This window comes from Cupressus sempervirens, chromosome 1, assembly GCF_028749045.1.
Source record: "Cupressus sempervirens isolate cs-2001-9-10 chromosome 1, ASM2874904v1, whole genome shotgun sequence".
In the NCBI taxonomy this organism is placed as follows: domain Eukaryota; kingdom Viridiplantae; phylum Streptophyta; class Pinopsida; order Cupressales; family Cupressaceae; genus Cupressus; species Cupressus sempervirens.
Window position 1 is genome coordinate 714,525,152 of NC_143118.1, and position 17,110 is coordinate 714,542,261.

General features: G+C 35.9%; 1 protein-coding gene across 1 annotated transcript in view; it reads right to left on the bottom strand.

Annotated features, from left to right (window-relative positions):
• Positions 1-1,576: 1,576 nt before the first annotated feature.
• The window catches only part of CLPP6 (CLP protease proteolytic subunit 6), a 68,019-nt gene continuing 52,485 nt past the window's right edge, over positions 1,577-17,110 (bottom strand). Inside the window, exons 6-7 of the mRNA XM_089787965.1 lie at positions 11,869-11,961; positions 1,577-2,058 (exon numbers count right to left, since the gene is read on the bottom strand). Of these exons, the coding sequence (XP_089644091.1) occupies positions 2,011-2,058; positions 11,869-11,961 (141 nt within the window). The 3' untranslated portion in view covers positions 1,577-2,010. The remainder of the gene's footprint in view (positions 2,059-11,868; positions 11,962-17,110) is intronic.

Here is a 17,110-nt window from a genome sequence, read left to right on the forward strand (position 1 = left end):
AACTAGAGTACATACTTACTAAGGAGCAAGTAGTAGACATCCTAAGGCATTGGGGTAGGTAAAATTCATCTTCTTCATAAATAAGTTGTCATGCAGAACAACTTCCTTGCTAAGTGAGAGTGTTAATTTAGGTAGCTTGGACAGTTGTTCGTCCTTATATGATTAATTAGCAAAAATTGGTTAATTAATTGACTCCTCGAAGCAACTAGTAACCTATTGGTTAGGTTATTTTAATCAAGAAGTAACTAGAAACTTCTTGGTTAGGTCGTCTTAATCAAGAAGCAACTAGAAACCTCTTGGTTATGTAGTATAAAGGCAGGTCAAAGGAGGCCTTTGGTGAACAAAGGAACACAAGAAGTTGTAGAAGCATTTGCAGTATTAGCAAATGAGTTTGCAGTGATAGCAAACAGTCGTGCAGTGTTAGCAAGGGTGCAGTGATAGTGTTGGAGATAGCAATGAGGAATATCAGTAAGAGAAATTAAGAGATTTTCTGAATTTTGTCAGTGAGATGCAAAACATTTTTTATCTCTTGATTTGTTGAAGCTAATATATTTTCCATTTGCAAAACTGGTTTTCCCTTGGCAATTTTTCCAAGGACGATTTGTCCAAAAATATTGTGTTCTTTGTATTGTGAATTTCTTTCTGTATTTTTATTGGTGAAGTTGCAGTTGTATTATTTTTTGATATTAGCTGTGAATTTGCTTTCAATTGTTCAATAATCGTTTACGGTAGGAGATTAATAATCAATGGCTCCAATAGTGTTACTTTTCACGCTTTACCCTTCCCTCATAGTTGTTGGAAGCAATCTTGTTCAATGTTTATAAAACAATTCATACATCTTGGTAATTAAAGAAACTTATTTAAATATTCAAACATATTTATTACCATTCAAAATCCCACAACATACAAAACATATTCAATTGAACTGATTTTTCTGAAATACTTGTAACACTACTAAATCTTTAATGGCTAATGAACATAGCATGTAACAAATCAGACAGTGTGTAGAGTTCATCTAGACAAGGAATCAACCATCTGTGAATTAAACCATACAAAAAACCACAATCAGATGACATGACCAGACTACCTAATTTTATGTACCTAACTGAATGAAACCTGCATTGCATCAAGTCTATCTCTGTTGTTTTTTTCGACAACTAAGTACATAATTTTCAAAATACTTTTCAATTATTAGAAAAAACTTATATTTATTATAAAAATAATAGGAAACAACTAAAAATATATTGAGTTTACCAAATGGAACCATGGTTATTATAAATAAAAATAGAAAGCACCAAATACTCTGAATTACAAAATAGTTGAGACAAAGTAAAATGAATAATAGCACCAAAATGAGCAAGAATAATTTCAAAGTGAATGTATATGTAAAAACTGAAGGAGAAGAGATCAATGCAAAATCTCTGCCAATGTATCCAAGGATAATATGACAACAAATGACTTACTGAAGCCTTACAGTACAACCCACAATCAAAAAATGTTCCACTGCGTTGGAAACAACAACTTGGAGGGAGGGATGAGAGCACAATGATACCATACAGTAGGAATAAAAAAAAAGTGTTGTCAATGCAGTATCGGCTTTATATGCACGGATAACGTTACAAAAATATACTAACTCGATACATCTGAATCCACATTGTTTTCCAATATAAACCCCAAATGACAAACATCTCATCATTAAAAGTAGCTTGGAGTCTTATGCATCTACATTTCTGAATGTCAGATTAAATAATACAAAGCAACCAACTGCATGCAGGTAAAAGTTGGTAAAATGATTTAAAGATTTGTTGCCTAGTGACCCAAAATTAACTAAATTACGAGAACTGCAAATATTACTGAGAAAACTGTAAAAAAATAAAGATTACACTTGAGTTACAAAAATAAAAGACCATTGCAAGCTACTAGGATAAGCAACCGCAATAGCTTGTGTAGCCAAAATCTTATTTTATGATGAAATTTCCATTTCCCAAAATTACGAAGGCCACGAAGAAATTAGTACTCTGTCTCCACTAACCCATCAATCAATCCAAAATCCATTGCCTGTAAAATTGTAAAATAGATATATGAAGATCTTCAAACAGATTTATATTAACAAGTACGATAAGCTACAATGCATACAAATCTATATATTTTCATTGCCATAGAGAAATAAAATTATGGGGGTTACCATATTGGCACACAACATATTTAAAAGATTTTAATAATAGTTAGGAAAATCCACATATAAAAGAGGTCTTTAATGGAGGCTATAAGATATGAAGCAAGTGACAATCATTCACCATAGTTGAAAATCTCAACAGTATATCTTCCAAATGCCAATATACGAGGAGTCATACGGTGAATGATATTATCGCATCAAATAGCATCGACAATTTAATAAAAATATCATGTCGTGTTTTGTTCAAAAACTTGCAAAAAACTTGTGCCTAGAGCAGACGGCTTAAACATCACACACTAAGGCTTGATTCCTATGCTAAAAGTGTTAAATGCTAAAAGTTGACCTATTTTTTAAAGCTTAAATTCTTACTTAGTGTGTGATGTTTAAGGGTGGCCTGCATAGAGCCAGTAAATATCAACGACCCAAGTCAATGCAAAAGGCAAAACTAAAAATAGAGGTTAGGTTTTCCATTTTTCTTCATAAAGGGACGTCGCTTTTCATTTAGTTTTTTAAGGTGTCACAGGTCTAAGAATATGCCACTTCTCTTCATCTGAGGGTTCCATCTGAACAAACGTGCGTCTTATGAGGATTTCTTCTAATCTGAGAAAACTCATCTTGGAAGGTTTTGATTCATTCTAAATCTTTTCAATTAAATTTTAATATAATAGTTAACAGTTATTAATAAACATATAATAAAATCTATACTATAACCTTTAATTTTAATGTAATAGTTAATAATAAACGTATAACAAAATCTATACTATAACCTTTAATTTTAATGTAATAGTAATAGTTAATAATAAACATAAAACAAAATCTATACCATAACCTTTATTATAAATTATTTTTTCCAAGTCTTTGTAATTATATATATTTATTTGATCAGTAATTGTTTTTTGCTGTAGCTTTGAACCAGTAGAATCACAATGAGGGACCCATCCCCTCTGACATTATAGTGGCTTGTGATTTCCTATCAGGATTTAACTGTGTGATTTTGAGTCAAACTCATGAGTTGCAAGTTTTGGGTTTAACCATTGAGGAAACTCCATAGTTAAGCGCGCTCAGGCTGCAGTAGTACTGGGATGGGTGACCTCCTGGGAAGTCTTAGTGCTTCACCCCTGCGAGCATCACCTAGATCCAATGAGTGCTAAGTGTTCCATTTATTCTCATGAGAGATGGATTCATGTTGAATCACTACTCATAAAACATGGGTCAAAGAGTTTGACTCAAAATCACACAGTTAAATCCTGATAGCAAATCACAATTTTACTTGCCATGGAAATTATCTCCTACTTATCAATTATAGTGGTTGTTAAGACGTCACTTTTTTAATTGTTCATCCTTATCCCTCCATATTGATATATCCTTATAATTCCCTTATCCAACTTTCACCACCTTATCTCTCCAATAGGCCAGGACCTCTTGTGTCTCCCTGCGACCTAAACAACCTTATCCCTCCGGTAATACTCTCCTTACATCTCCAAGCATGTAACAACGCCTCCTTATTTCTCCCATCTATGTTGTTCACGTGACTACACTAGCACCCTAGCCTGATTACCTCCCCATCTGGTTCACACCTTTGCAATTAAATTTTAATGTGATAGTTAATATCTAATAATGACAAAAAAATATTTTTCAAAATATATGTAATATTGAACATCAATAAAATATATATCTAGACATTAGTTTTTACAACAAACAGTTCATAGTTAAAAACTTAATATATAATCAGTAATTCTTCATATTTAACAAGTCACCATATACTATATAGTATAAATTTATAATTTGATATGTATATATCAAAAATCAATAACAACATAAATTTATAATTTATATTTTAAATATGAAATAAGATGTTTTATTTATATTATATTATATTATAATATATTTATTTTGTAAAGTCTAATTAACTTTGATGATTGATCTCAGTTTTCAATTAACATAAAAACAAGTTCAGAAGGGACCCGAAACTTTTGACAACTCAGAGCATAAAGATATTCAACGAAAGCTCCACAAAAAAAGTTGCCATAAGACAATTAGCAACCCAAGACAAACCAAGAGAATAGTGCAAAGTACAACACTATTCAGGACCAAAAGAAACTGGCACAGTAGAAGTAAAAAAACAGGAAGCCCAATCTGTCCAATGGGATTGAAACCAGGAACCCAGATCTTACACAAAACAAGGAAAAAAAACTAGGAATTTCCTTTACCTCCATTCTCCTGGGAGCACTGAGTCATGTCAAAATCAGGACAAAACTTTTTATGTTGTTTTCCAACAACTAGGATCCAACCCTCTTCCACCATAGAAGCCTGCTACCATCTCAAGAAAACTAATCTTGAAACCCCAAGATAAAAGCATGAGATGAATCAGCTGCAACATAACCAACAAGAGGGTTCTGGACAAAACCAACACTGAGACCCTCAACTAGAGGAATGTCATCAGAACCGATGATAGAAGACATAACAACATTAACAGTGTTAGCATTAGCAAATATCTTGGCACAAAACAATCCTGCCTCCTCCAGCAAAGGAGAAACATCAGACCCAAATTTACCATAGTAGCAACAAAACAACCAAAAGATTTCCCGATAGACCCAACAGAAACAGAACGAGCACCAGTACTAGCCAACACCTGCTAACTTACCAACATCAGAGCTACCAGAAGCAATACCAGTAGCCTCAACAGGAAAAGAACCATCAGGAGAGATGTCCATAGAACTAGTAGGCATAATACCCGCAGAAGGAGATTCCTGTGCAACAATCTGGGAAAAGCTCTTCTTAGCAACAATGCAATGTTCACAAGAGGCAATCTAACCCACATTGAACTGCCAAATGACCCGTTTTAAAACACTTCTTACATTTGAAGAGGATCCCTTCATAGCCCAAAGTTTGAACCCAAAATCCTTTAGAATGCTCTAGCTTGATCATTTCAGGGAACCCTTAGAGATGTCCATCTCCATGACGATCCGTGCACAAGTAGAATGCAAATAGTCCAATGACTCATCATCCACCATCAAGAACTCACCAAGAGCATTTCCCACTGCTTCCAACAAGAAATCAACCCGAAGACGAAGATCAAAATAGGGAAGCCTCACCCATATCAAAAACTTGGAAAAGGATTCAAAAGCAGAGGAAAAATCGGGGTGCCACGGTTTCACCAGTAATGGATAATGATTTGTCCAAGCAAAAGAGTGATCACACAAAATCATCTTTCTATCCTCAACAATTTCAAACTTAGCAATGAAAAATCCCTCGGCCATAGGTAAACTATGAACAATACTTGATAAAATAGGTTCCCACATAGAGGAGTTCCACTATGCAAATCAGGAAGACTTAGCCAGAAACCCTTGAAATGACATATGACAATATGATCATAAAAAATAGAGGCAGCCCCAATGTCTTTCACCACATCCTCCTCCAAAGAGATTCAGATAGGGTTTGAATCAGGGAAAGGCCCTTTCACTTTCAAACTTGGGCCACCACAAGAAAGAGGACCCGAAGACCCAACCGCAACCATTCCAGCAGATGACAAAGACCCATTAGACAGAGATGCCCCATCAACCGACAAGGACCCAACAAACTAAAATGCACTAGCAGACAACCCTAGCCGAAACTTGACCAATAGACAACGAAACTCTAGCAAACGATAAATCCCAACCACAGTTCCATCAAACAACCACCAAAGACCCATTAGACAGAGATGCCCCATCAACCGACAAGGACCCAACAAACTAAAATGCACTAGCAAACAGCCCTAGCCGAAACCTGACAAATAAACGACGAAACTCTAGCAAACGATAAATCCCAACCACAGTTCCATCAAACAACCACCCTTCATCCACAAATGACAAAACCTTAATTGGAGTACCAGTTGACGACAAAACCCCAGTCGAAGCTAGCTGAGCCCTTGTAGACGATGAAGCTCTAGCAAACTAAAAACTCCTAGCCAAAGATCCAACAGACACAAAAACCCCATCTATCGACAGAAACCCTAGCCCAACCCTGCAATATCTCAATAGGATGCGAAGCTCCAACAGAAGGAAAAACCCTAGTGGAAACTCCAACATCAACAACCATCCTCATCAGTTGTATTATGATTAACCTTAGCTACTTCAGAGACTTAGCTAATAGTTTATCTTAAACTAGAAAAGTTCATTGTTCAGATTTCACAAGTTGGTAATGGTCCAATAAGAGGATGTGTTGATCATCAAAATAATGAGTTATTAAAAATCATCATGGACTCTCGAATATATTTGAAATTGAGTGACCCATTGTTGGAAATATAAGAGTAACTGAGAGGGGAGGGGTGAATCAGTTACTGCAAAAATATTTCCCAGATCCCTTAGATGTCAATACAAATCAGAACTCTGATTAAACTATATTCTGTTGTAGCTCGACAAACACACATGCACTTGGTTTACACTAGCAAATCTTGTAACTCAGCAAATATTGAGAATCAACTTTAAATTGTCTATAACTAAATATACTAATCTTAATGTGATTAATCTTAACTCTAACTTAGTTGCATACACATCATAGAAATAGCATAAACACAATTGACACCAAGATTTAACGTGAAAACCCAATTTGGGAAAAACCACCAATTGCAACTAGTTACTAATTTTCACTCTTCTAAAGTGAGCCCTGTTAGGAGCCAACCCTGTTACAGGTTACAAAACACACTGTTAGGTGTGACCATGTTAAAGGATTTGATCACCCTGTTAGGAGTGGCCTTGTTAGAGGTCCTTAGATAACTCAATCTAGAAATACCACCTTGTTATAGGATTTATAAATAGTTGTTAAGCCAACTTCGTTAAGAGATTTAGACCTTTGCTACAATGTTTAGAAAGTAACAATGAGATGACCTGATTTCTAATGCAACTGAATTGTTGATTACAGATCTCAATTCTGGCTTGTATACTTGATCCTTCCTGAGCAAATGTATCTTTGCAGCCCAACAAGGATATTCTACTTATCCTTCTAATTCACTTCCTCTAAGCATCTTCAAATCTTCTATTATGTTCCACACATTCAATCCTCAATTTGACCTTATATTTATATCTTACACGATGTCAAGTTGGCTTGAATACAACTTAGAATACTTAATATTCATCTACTCAAGTCGGCAAGAACCAAAAAACAAATTAATTAAACTCGATATGCCAAAACAAGAAAATCCTTCGTTAGCCAACCTTACTCAGTAGACACTAACTCAAAAAAAGTGAACTTGATTAACACTGCATACTCACAAAGTTCCTTTGGTAACCGAGTGAGCTCGATTAACACTGATTTCATCCAACATTTTCTTCATTAACCGAGTGAGTTCGGTGAACACTCAACTTCTGTGAATTTCTCTTTGACGCCCGAGTGAACTCTGTAGACACTGTCTTCTGAACTTGGCAAACTCTAGAATGCTTGATAGACATAGGAAACTGTCTTCAATGCCCGAGTGAGCTCGACATACACTGATTGGCAATGATATGACATTTTGTGTAACATCAAAGACAATACACAATTAATCAATTGTTTTCAACATCCGCATGGTAAAAGAATACTATCATAAGTAAGTTGATGAGTGCTCAACCCCAGCCGCATAAAGATCATCGACTCTGATCAACATGTTCATATTGTAAGGAGGTCAACACTTTAGTTGACTCCTCTGATAGCTCTTCATTTGATAACACAGTCTCGATCAATTTGCATGATGATAACAAAGATGGCCCTATTCATATTTCAACCAAAGCAAATAGTCACAACACGAGTAGTTGTAATCCAGGGGTCATTGAACTATAATGACAAGAATTTCTAAAATGATTCTTTGTAGGAACTGCTAGATGTATTTGAACTACAATGCTTTTCTTTTAATATATTGAACAAGGAGCAATTTTATCAGCATGTCAGAGTAAATGAGAGCTACCTTGACCAAATTTAGTGTACAAAAATGAACCATTTGTCATCTCAAAATTTAATCTTGTTTATAGTTACTGTTGGCTATTTTTGCCGCCATTCAGCCCAGAATTGATAACCAATCTGAGAGATTTTCAGCGGGTTGGATTCCTTACAGAGGGATATCATCGTGCTAAGGTTGGCAGGGAACATTTCGTGTTAGCTCAATTTGTTCTTGGTTGGACTGACCGGCTTGCGAGATTTGACAGCTCTCGTGTTTTAGCAATATATTTGCCCCTCCTCTCGAAAGCGTGAGATGCTGCCACGTGTCGCCATCCCAACATTTCTTCACGCTGCAATGCTTCTTCGATGCTCCAGAACCCGGTATTGCGCGATGTGTCCATACCTGTTTTGTGGGTCCCATCTATCTGCACGGATGGTTGACTCGTTTGTTGTCCAACATCAAGCTGCCATGCATCACCATTTTGGTGTTTCCTCATACTACAATGTCTCTACAAGACCTCGAAGTCCGGAATCCCGCCATGTGGTGGAGGGCCCCATCTCCGGTGCTAAGTTAACTCAACATGCAAATGCACATATCGACGATAGAGACTCAACGAAAGATTAAAAGATCGTCGTCCATTCCATCAAATGCTAAAACATCCGAAGTTGCCGCGTGTTGCCATTCTGGCGTGTCTCCATACTGTAGAGTCTCTACGAGACTCCAAAGCCCATAATAGCATGAGATGTTGCATCTCACCATTTTGACATTTCCTCATGCTGCCTTGTTCCTTCAACACTTGAAGCCCAAAATTGCATTATGCATCGCCATTCTGGCATTTCTTCCCTTCGTGGAGTCTCCACAATGCTCCAAAGCCCGGAATTGCACGATAGTCGTTGGATCTGGCGCATCTTGGGGTTTTCCTCGCTGCATCTCGGTCGTCTATCTCGAAGAGAGGATTTGCATCGACAATTGTGTTTTTATCCTTCATTAGGGAGGATTCATGATGCATCTAGGTCGTCTATTTCGAGAAGACATTCATTGACGCCCATCATTTATTTTCGGGGAAATTAGATTCCCCCCACGATCAACCCTACATGTTGCAGGCAGATAACACGTCATGTTATCTCTTCCCACTATTTTTTGCCAATGACATGAATCAGCTTCACGCAGCCATGACACACCATCAGGGCCTATTCTTTAATGCCCAACGACTTCTTAGGCCTTGTTTCCACAATGCCAATGCACTCCAGGCCTCTTTAATGCACTTCATGATCAAATCCTTGGAGATTTGACCTCTTAGGGCTGGATGCATCGTTCTTGGCTCTTCCTGTCACTTCCAACAGCAATTGCACTTCATGATCAGATTTCTTTTTGATTCTTCAGTTATTGCTTCCTATGCAACTTGACTCCACCCTGGTTGGGGTTTGAACTCGATGTAAACATTAGAGTTATGCATAAACTCGATAAAGACAAGTTGTAAATATGTCTTCCAAGTTCTTCTCTGTTTGTATTTTGCAGAAGCATTACGCTCTACAATTTTTGCCTTCCATTAATGAAATCTTTGTTTCTTACCTATCTTGCCATTCATTAACTTGTGCATGTTTATTGCCTTGTAGTGAGTGTTTCTTTTTTGTTTTTCTTGATTCATATGTTGTGTTAAGTCTTCTAGCAGTTGCTGCATAGTGAAATATCTTCCCTTTCAGCACTTCAATCAGCTCCAAACTTGCATGTGGTCCCTTGGGAAGTAGAATAGAGTTAAGATTAGTGTATTTTGGGTTTTCATTTATGTTTTCTGCAGTCATAGGCAAAGATTGTAACCACTATTCTATTTCAGTGCATCACCCATCTTTCCCTTTCTGCAATTTCTTTATGTTTCCCTTCTCCCTTTTCCTTCCCAACTCTAGTTTAGGTGCACCTTGATAATGAGGAAGCCGGCCTTCTCCGGAGATTCAGCCTCAGAGTGTAAGTCCCACACTTGGAGGTTGTTTCCATGTTACACAAGGTCACTTGAGGGTCATACCTCAAACAAGTGTGTGCAGATTTTTGTGTCAACAGCAACATCTGTGCATTAACAAAGTCACAAAATATTGTTTCTTCTTCACAAATCCAACACACTCCAAAGGATATAGCCAATGCCAAAGATCCAAACTTACTTGTAAATGAATTTCGTGGTGCTTCTGGTCTCAACTTTCATCAGCTTATAGTTTAGAATTTTGGACATCTTCTTATATGGTTTTCAAATCCATTTAGTAATATATGATTATTTTGACAATGTTGCAGATCCATTTCTTAGGATGAAAATAAATATGATAAAAAATGCAGATATATATTCTTCAAAATCTATCATAAGTTTTATCAATTGACAAACTCATGTTTAATATTTTCGATGGGCAGCTCTAATGCAAACATAAACCTTGTGACTTAGCTTATCACAAACGCCATTGGCAGTTGGAATATTTCACTTACTTTCAGTGTTTTAGCTCACCCAAATAAATCAAGAGATAAAACACCACTGTAACACTTGGGTAACTCTCGTCTCCACATTTTGGGCAGATTTCTCATGCAAAAGACAACGAAAAAGACCAAGCTAGGTCAGTTGGACAAACCAAAATTTTAACCAAAAACATGATCATTGAGAGTGGCAGCCACTTACACTTCTCAGGAGCATCTTGTGCATGACTGCAATTAACTTTTAGGTTTTCTATTTTTTTATCATATGGTTTTACATGTCTGTACCATTTTTCCCCCTATGATCTTTAGGAAGTCGTCAATGCATTAACCCTACCATTCCCATCAATATCATTTCTCTTTCATCATCCTGTGGCTTTCCCTGACATTCCCATCTCTGTTATTGTTCTTCCGCCATCCTCTTAGCTTTCCCTACCCTTCCCTGTTGTTCCTGTCCCTTGGAAGTTTCATAACATGAGTCATTAATGGGCTTGATCTTAAGCACACTAATTCTTCAACGATATTCTTCATACTCAACAAACAGTTTTGAAACTTTACCCAATGATTCTATGGATTTTTCATTTGCCTCTATTGCTTTCACATCACTGTTGCAATGCATAATGCAAAGAGTTAGTTTTGGCACCAGTAAATCTTACTCACCTGATCAAATAGTTGCTCATCAATAATTGCAACCTAATGTATAGCATGATTGATCATTTCAAAGTGAAAATGTTTTAAATTCTAATTTCTATCATCAATTCTTTTCTTGGTGGCCTATACACCTGTATAGTAAAAAGGTTATCCTCTCATCATGTCATTTAATGCTCCCAATTATTTTCATATTGGCTTGCCTTGTTTTCAAAGGCTCATTGCTGTTTGCAAAGGCTCATTGCTCTCGAATTTTGATAAGTATCTCAAGTTTTCTAAAGGGAAATTTCTTTCCCGGACATGTCAGATGAAGTCTTTGTGTATAAAATTATAAATGAATTGAACTTTTAGAGTTGTTCAGTGCCAAAGCTTTTCAGTCTGGCTGTGAGCGCATGGTTGGCTTCAATAAAAAATGAAGTCTAACAGAAGAAAATGCTATTTTTGGAGCATCTCAACAAACAAAATCTTTAAATGTCTCTAGTGATAGACCTGTTCTAAGCTTCAACATGTATACTGATGAAATCAAAGCTTCTAAGTATTTTTAAGGAGTAAAAAGCATATTGAGTTAATAGCAGCCCTTAAAAATGGAGCAAACAGAAATAAGAGTCCCGTTTATCTTTACAATAATTTCCATCTGAATCAATGCTTTCCTATAAAAGCTCAAGTATATTAAACACGATAATCTTTAGTTGAATGCAAATCTCACCTCAGCTGCCGAGAAGAATCGGTCACGGTCGGTATGATATTTTACTATTTCCAAAGGTTGACCAGTGAAAGCAGCATACATCCTGTCAATTTTCTGCACTCAACAATGTACATAGAGAAATAAGGAAATAAAAATCAGAAACACATTTGGAGTAACATGCATAAATACAAACTTCAACAAGATGATGAAATGGCAATACTAAAGACATAAATTTGACCACTGCAGACCCAGAACCTGAACTTAAAAAGGTAAAGCAGAATATGTTTCCCAAAGCTACAATGGAACATCTTGAATAAATATGCCACAATGCATGTCCTTAGCAATTTTTCTTTACCATAAGTATGCATAAGGTCCCACTCAAATCTAAATGGTATATCCTTTAAAAAAATATAAATTGAAACAAAATGGACTATATGATTTGGAAAAGAATGTGGAACCGTCATATCCTGAGAATGTGTCCAGAAAAGTAAAATTGGATTTCTAAATATGCTTGTTTGACAATTTTGCTAATATGATTAAAAAATAAAACTTCAAATTGAAGAATATATAAGTCTACAAGACATCCTTTCTCTTACCTCTACACTCAGATATGTCTAGAAATGTTTGGTCACCTTTCTGTCATTATTGTGATCCCTGAACTCAAAGCTAACTTTATATGGGATTATAACTCTGATCAGTGTGATATTAAGATTCCCTTATACAGCACAAAAACATATAAGCAAGCATCTGGTTCTGTCTACTCTGCAGCTTTAAAAAGCTGACACTATTAAGTCTTCAACAATTACATCTTGGTAATTGCCACAAATTGTGATATTGCTATCAGGATTCAACTATATTATTTAGGTTCACAATAACCCATCTCTCATTAAAATGAATGGAACACTTAGCACCATTGCATCTAGGTGATGCTCACAGAGGTGAAGCACTGGGACTTCCCATGAGGTTACCCATCCTAGTAGTAGTACAGCTTGAGTGCGCTTAACAATAGAGTTCTCTCCATGGTTTAGCCCACTCTACTTGCAAGCTCAATAGCGAAACCTTCAGCAAGTGTTGTGCCTTATGAACCGTTCATCATTAATCTCCTTAAGCTCATCAATTGATAACTAGGAGATATTTTACGCAAGTCAATTTGTGATATTGCTATCAAGATTCAACAGTGTAGTTTTTTGAGTCAAACTCATTGACCCATGTTTCACGAGTAGTGGTTCACAAGAACCCATCTCTCATGAGAATGAATGGAACACATATCACTCATTGTATCTAGGTGATGCTCACAGAGGTGAAGCATCAGGACTTCCCGAGAGATCAACCATCCCAGTACTACTCCAGCTTGAGTATGCTTAACTACAAAGTTCTCTCCATTGTCAAGCCCACTCTGCTTGCAACCTCAAGCTCGAGTAGTATTGGGATGGATGACCTCCCGGGAAGTCCTAGTGCTTCACCTCTGTGAGCATCACTTAGATGCAATGAGTGTTTTGAGTGTACCATGTAATGTCCCCTTTCTTCTAGAGAAAATTTAATAATAAGAACAAGAATATAAGGTGCAAAGATAGAAAATGTAAGAATATTATATAATATGTTATTATTATAATTTTAATTACAGTGATAAAAATGAATAATAAATTCTATAAAGAATAATAATAAAAGAAATATTAATAAACAAACTAATAATAATCTATTATTATAATCAATATAATAATACTATGCTACTATAATGAACTATTATTATTATTATAATATAAATAATCAAATAGTCATAATATGATAAAATAATACAAACATTAATATAAGAAATAATCATTACAAACAAATCTTATTAACTGTGGGTTAAATCATCAATCAGATTTATTAAAAGATTTGTCTTCATATTAGGTGATCAACACAACGATATGTCTCTTGAGACGCATCGATTCATCAGACCAAGTATAACAAGGGAATGATTTGGCAGTTCATAAAACATCTACCTTCAGCGTTTTGTTTTGGGACCATCTTCAGCGTGGGGTAATCCAGCATTTGATATAACCAGGATATTTTGTGTTACTATCTCATCCTTTATAAATTACTTTGATCAGAGCAGTGTTGAAAACCTTCTATCCAATACAAATAAGGTGAAGATCAAGGATTAAGAGGACGAACAGAGGAAAAAGCATAGACAGGGATAATAAAATAATATATATAGAAGGCTCATGGAGCAAAATCTTACTAAAACATAATTATCAATATTGGGGGTTGATGTGGAAGAAATATGGTAGAAGGCTGAGGGATATGTATGCACAGAGCCATTCCAGATAAAGAAGCTTTACCACAGGGTAATACATTCTATTCAATTTATATATATCTCCGTAAGGAAACGAACAAGGCAGACCTGCAGAATGTACAGTGCACCGGTATGAAAGAGGGAATCATGAGTATTGAGAATAAAATATATAAGGAAGACCCAGTCAACATACTCACAGGAAAGAATGGCCAATAATTATATAACCTGCACAAGACGAATATGGCTTTTATAGAACCATCAAACACCAGATATAGCAGCGTACAATAATTCCATGGCACATATCAGATCCATCAATTGAAGACACCAATACCCTATATGGAGACCCAACTGGGCAACAGGAATGAACAGGGATTATTATTATATATTGCAGACCAGTCACACTATATGAGGGAAATATATACTCAGAATCCTTTGAAATATAACAGGGAACACAGGAGAAGGGTCGAAGATATGGAAAGGAGAAATAAGAGGAAGCACCCTTAGCGCTGGGTGGTAATACTGTATCGTAAGAGCAGAGTTGTGCCTAGGAACTATCTCTGATATTACACAGCGAGTCATTAAACCTGCTGAAACCTGGCAAGTTCATGTCTGAAGCGATTGGTTATTGCATATGATGAGGACAAGCAGTACTTCAGAAGATACAATCAACAATCCAGTTGGATTATAGTCAGTGTATGTGAGAACAAGTTGGCACAATCAATCAATCCAGTTTTAGTTCTTATAGCCAGCTAACAGTATGGAGTTGAATAGATATTTACTAGACGTCAAAATAGAAGATTTAGAATGCATCAATAACAGAAAATTACATTTAGCATCACCGACAACTCTTTCTATTTAGTTTGGAGTTTGGGAACCATACCAGCATACTAACATGAATAACAATAATCTATCAAAAGGGAAGGATAAAGAAAGTTATCTATTTCTGTTACAGATATATATATATATATATATATATATAAAAGCAGTGATTTAAGAAAGATAACAGCAAGAAGCATATGTAAGATAGAAACAAACTAATTTCCACATCATCATAGGGATGTGGAGTTATACAATAGAAAATCAATGTTACATACAAAATACAAGGGCAACTCATATCATTCAAACAATCTACTGAATTATAATCGATCAGTTCAACCATTATAATTCAGGAATCTATACGATAATTTTTTTGAGTAAAGATCAAAGGATAATATATATCTGTGAAAAAAACAGAATTGCATACATATATATATAAATCTTTGAAGAGTCTAGTGATATATCTGAGGTATACATTTGAATTTTGTATATGTTATTAACACAGATATATGACTTGATTGCAGATCGATAGGGGAATTGTTAGAACTCTCATGATAAAATATAAGAGTAGGATTACACCCAAAGTAATATTACTAACTTGAGAGTTACATCATAATTATTTGAGCAAAAGAACTCCTATACAGAATCAGGATAGACGATCCATCTTTTTTTTTCTAACTCACTAAGGACAATAATGATATGAATGATTTACAAGTTGTGACGAATTAAAGAGTTGAGCATAAATGATAGATAGAAAAGAAGTCTTTTGCAGTGGGAACTCTAATGATTTAGTACAAAAAATCACAGTGTTATGAGAGGGACATTACATACCATTCATGCTCATGGGAGATGGGTTCTTGTGAACAACTACTCATGAAACACAAGTCAATGAGTTTGACTATAAAAATACACAGTTGAATCCTAATAGCAATATCACAACTTGATTTGCTGTAGAAAATCTCCTACTTATCTACTTCTACGAATCCATGCATTGATTACTTCCTCTCTATAAGCTACTCTGTGATAGAGAGAACAAATTTCCTCTCGCACAGACAGCAGCACACCAGTTAGACATTCTACCAATTATAAGGCTGGTCCAGGAACATGGCAGACTCAGTATGCTGCCTCACGACCAACTTTAAAAGACTCTCATGTTTGAGTGAATTAATATTTACTCTATGCTTAAGTTGCACTTAGGTATTAGTCATCATAATTTAGTATTTCCCATGTGTGTAGGTATTCGTACCTAGGTGGTTGGATGTTATCTACTCCCTATACACTCTTGCACCTCATTGGTGCTTGCACCTTCTCTTCATTTATAAGCAGAACTCATAGTACATTTTTATCATCTCAGTATAATTCATCCATTCCTCACGACATGTTTGTTTTCTCTTACTGAAAGTTTATAGCGGGTTGCAGGTCCTGAGGTGGAGTTGATACTCCAACATGGTATCAAAGCCCTCTTCTTGCTTTTCCTTCCATAGTTGACAGGTTCTCATTTAGAGTTGTTTGAGTTCAGATTCTAATCTGTATTGAGAGCACTTGTCTGATGATTATTTCGCCATTACCATTTGGCAAAAGCCATTTTTTGCTGTAGGATTTATTACTCTGTTTTATGCATTTTCTATTTCATTCTTTGCCAGGTGATAATATTCTAGCATTTCTTCCTGCCATGGCTGTACAATCTTGGGCGAGCCAATTTGTTGCCTCAGGCCTGTGATATTAATTGGAGATCTGCATTATTTTCCAAGATCTGCAGCTGTATTTTGTGACAATTGAAAACTCAAGTATCAATTTTCTCTTCCTCCTAAATTTTGTCATAAACGGTTGATAGCCTCCTGACCTCCAGCGAGATCATTTTGTCAGTTGGACAACTCAAAAGTTTATGTGGCTGCAAAGAAAATCCCTGAACTTTGATATAGGAGAAGGTAGGGATCTAGATGAACCATGCTCCATACTCAACCAATTACATTCCTTTGATTGACAATCTCACTTGCAATCTCTTTTCTAGAAGATTAACAAAGTGCATTGCAAAAGCAGTGTTGATTCTGGAAAGGTCGTCCTTGGCATGTAGTTGCAATTGAGGGTAGCACTCATCTACCTTTGAGCAGTGAGAAGCACTTCCTATCAATCCTTGGAAACTTAACCCATCATATTTTGTCATTCGAG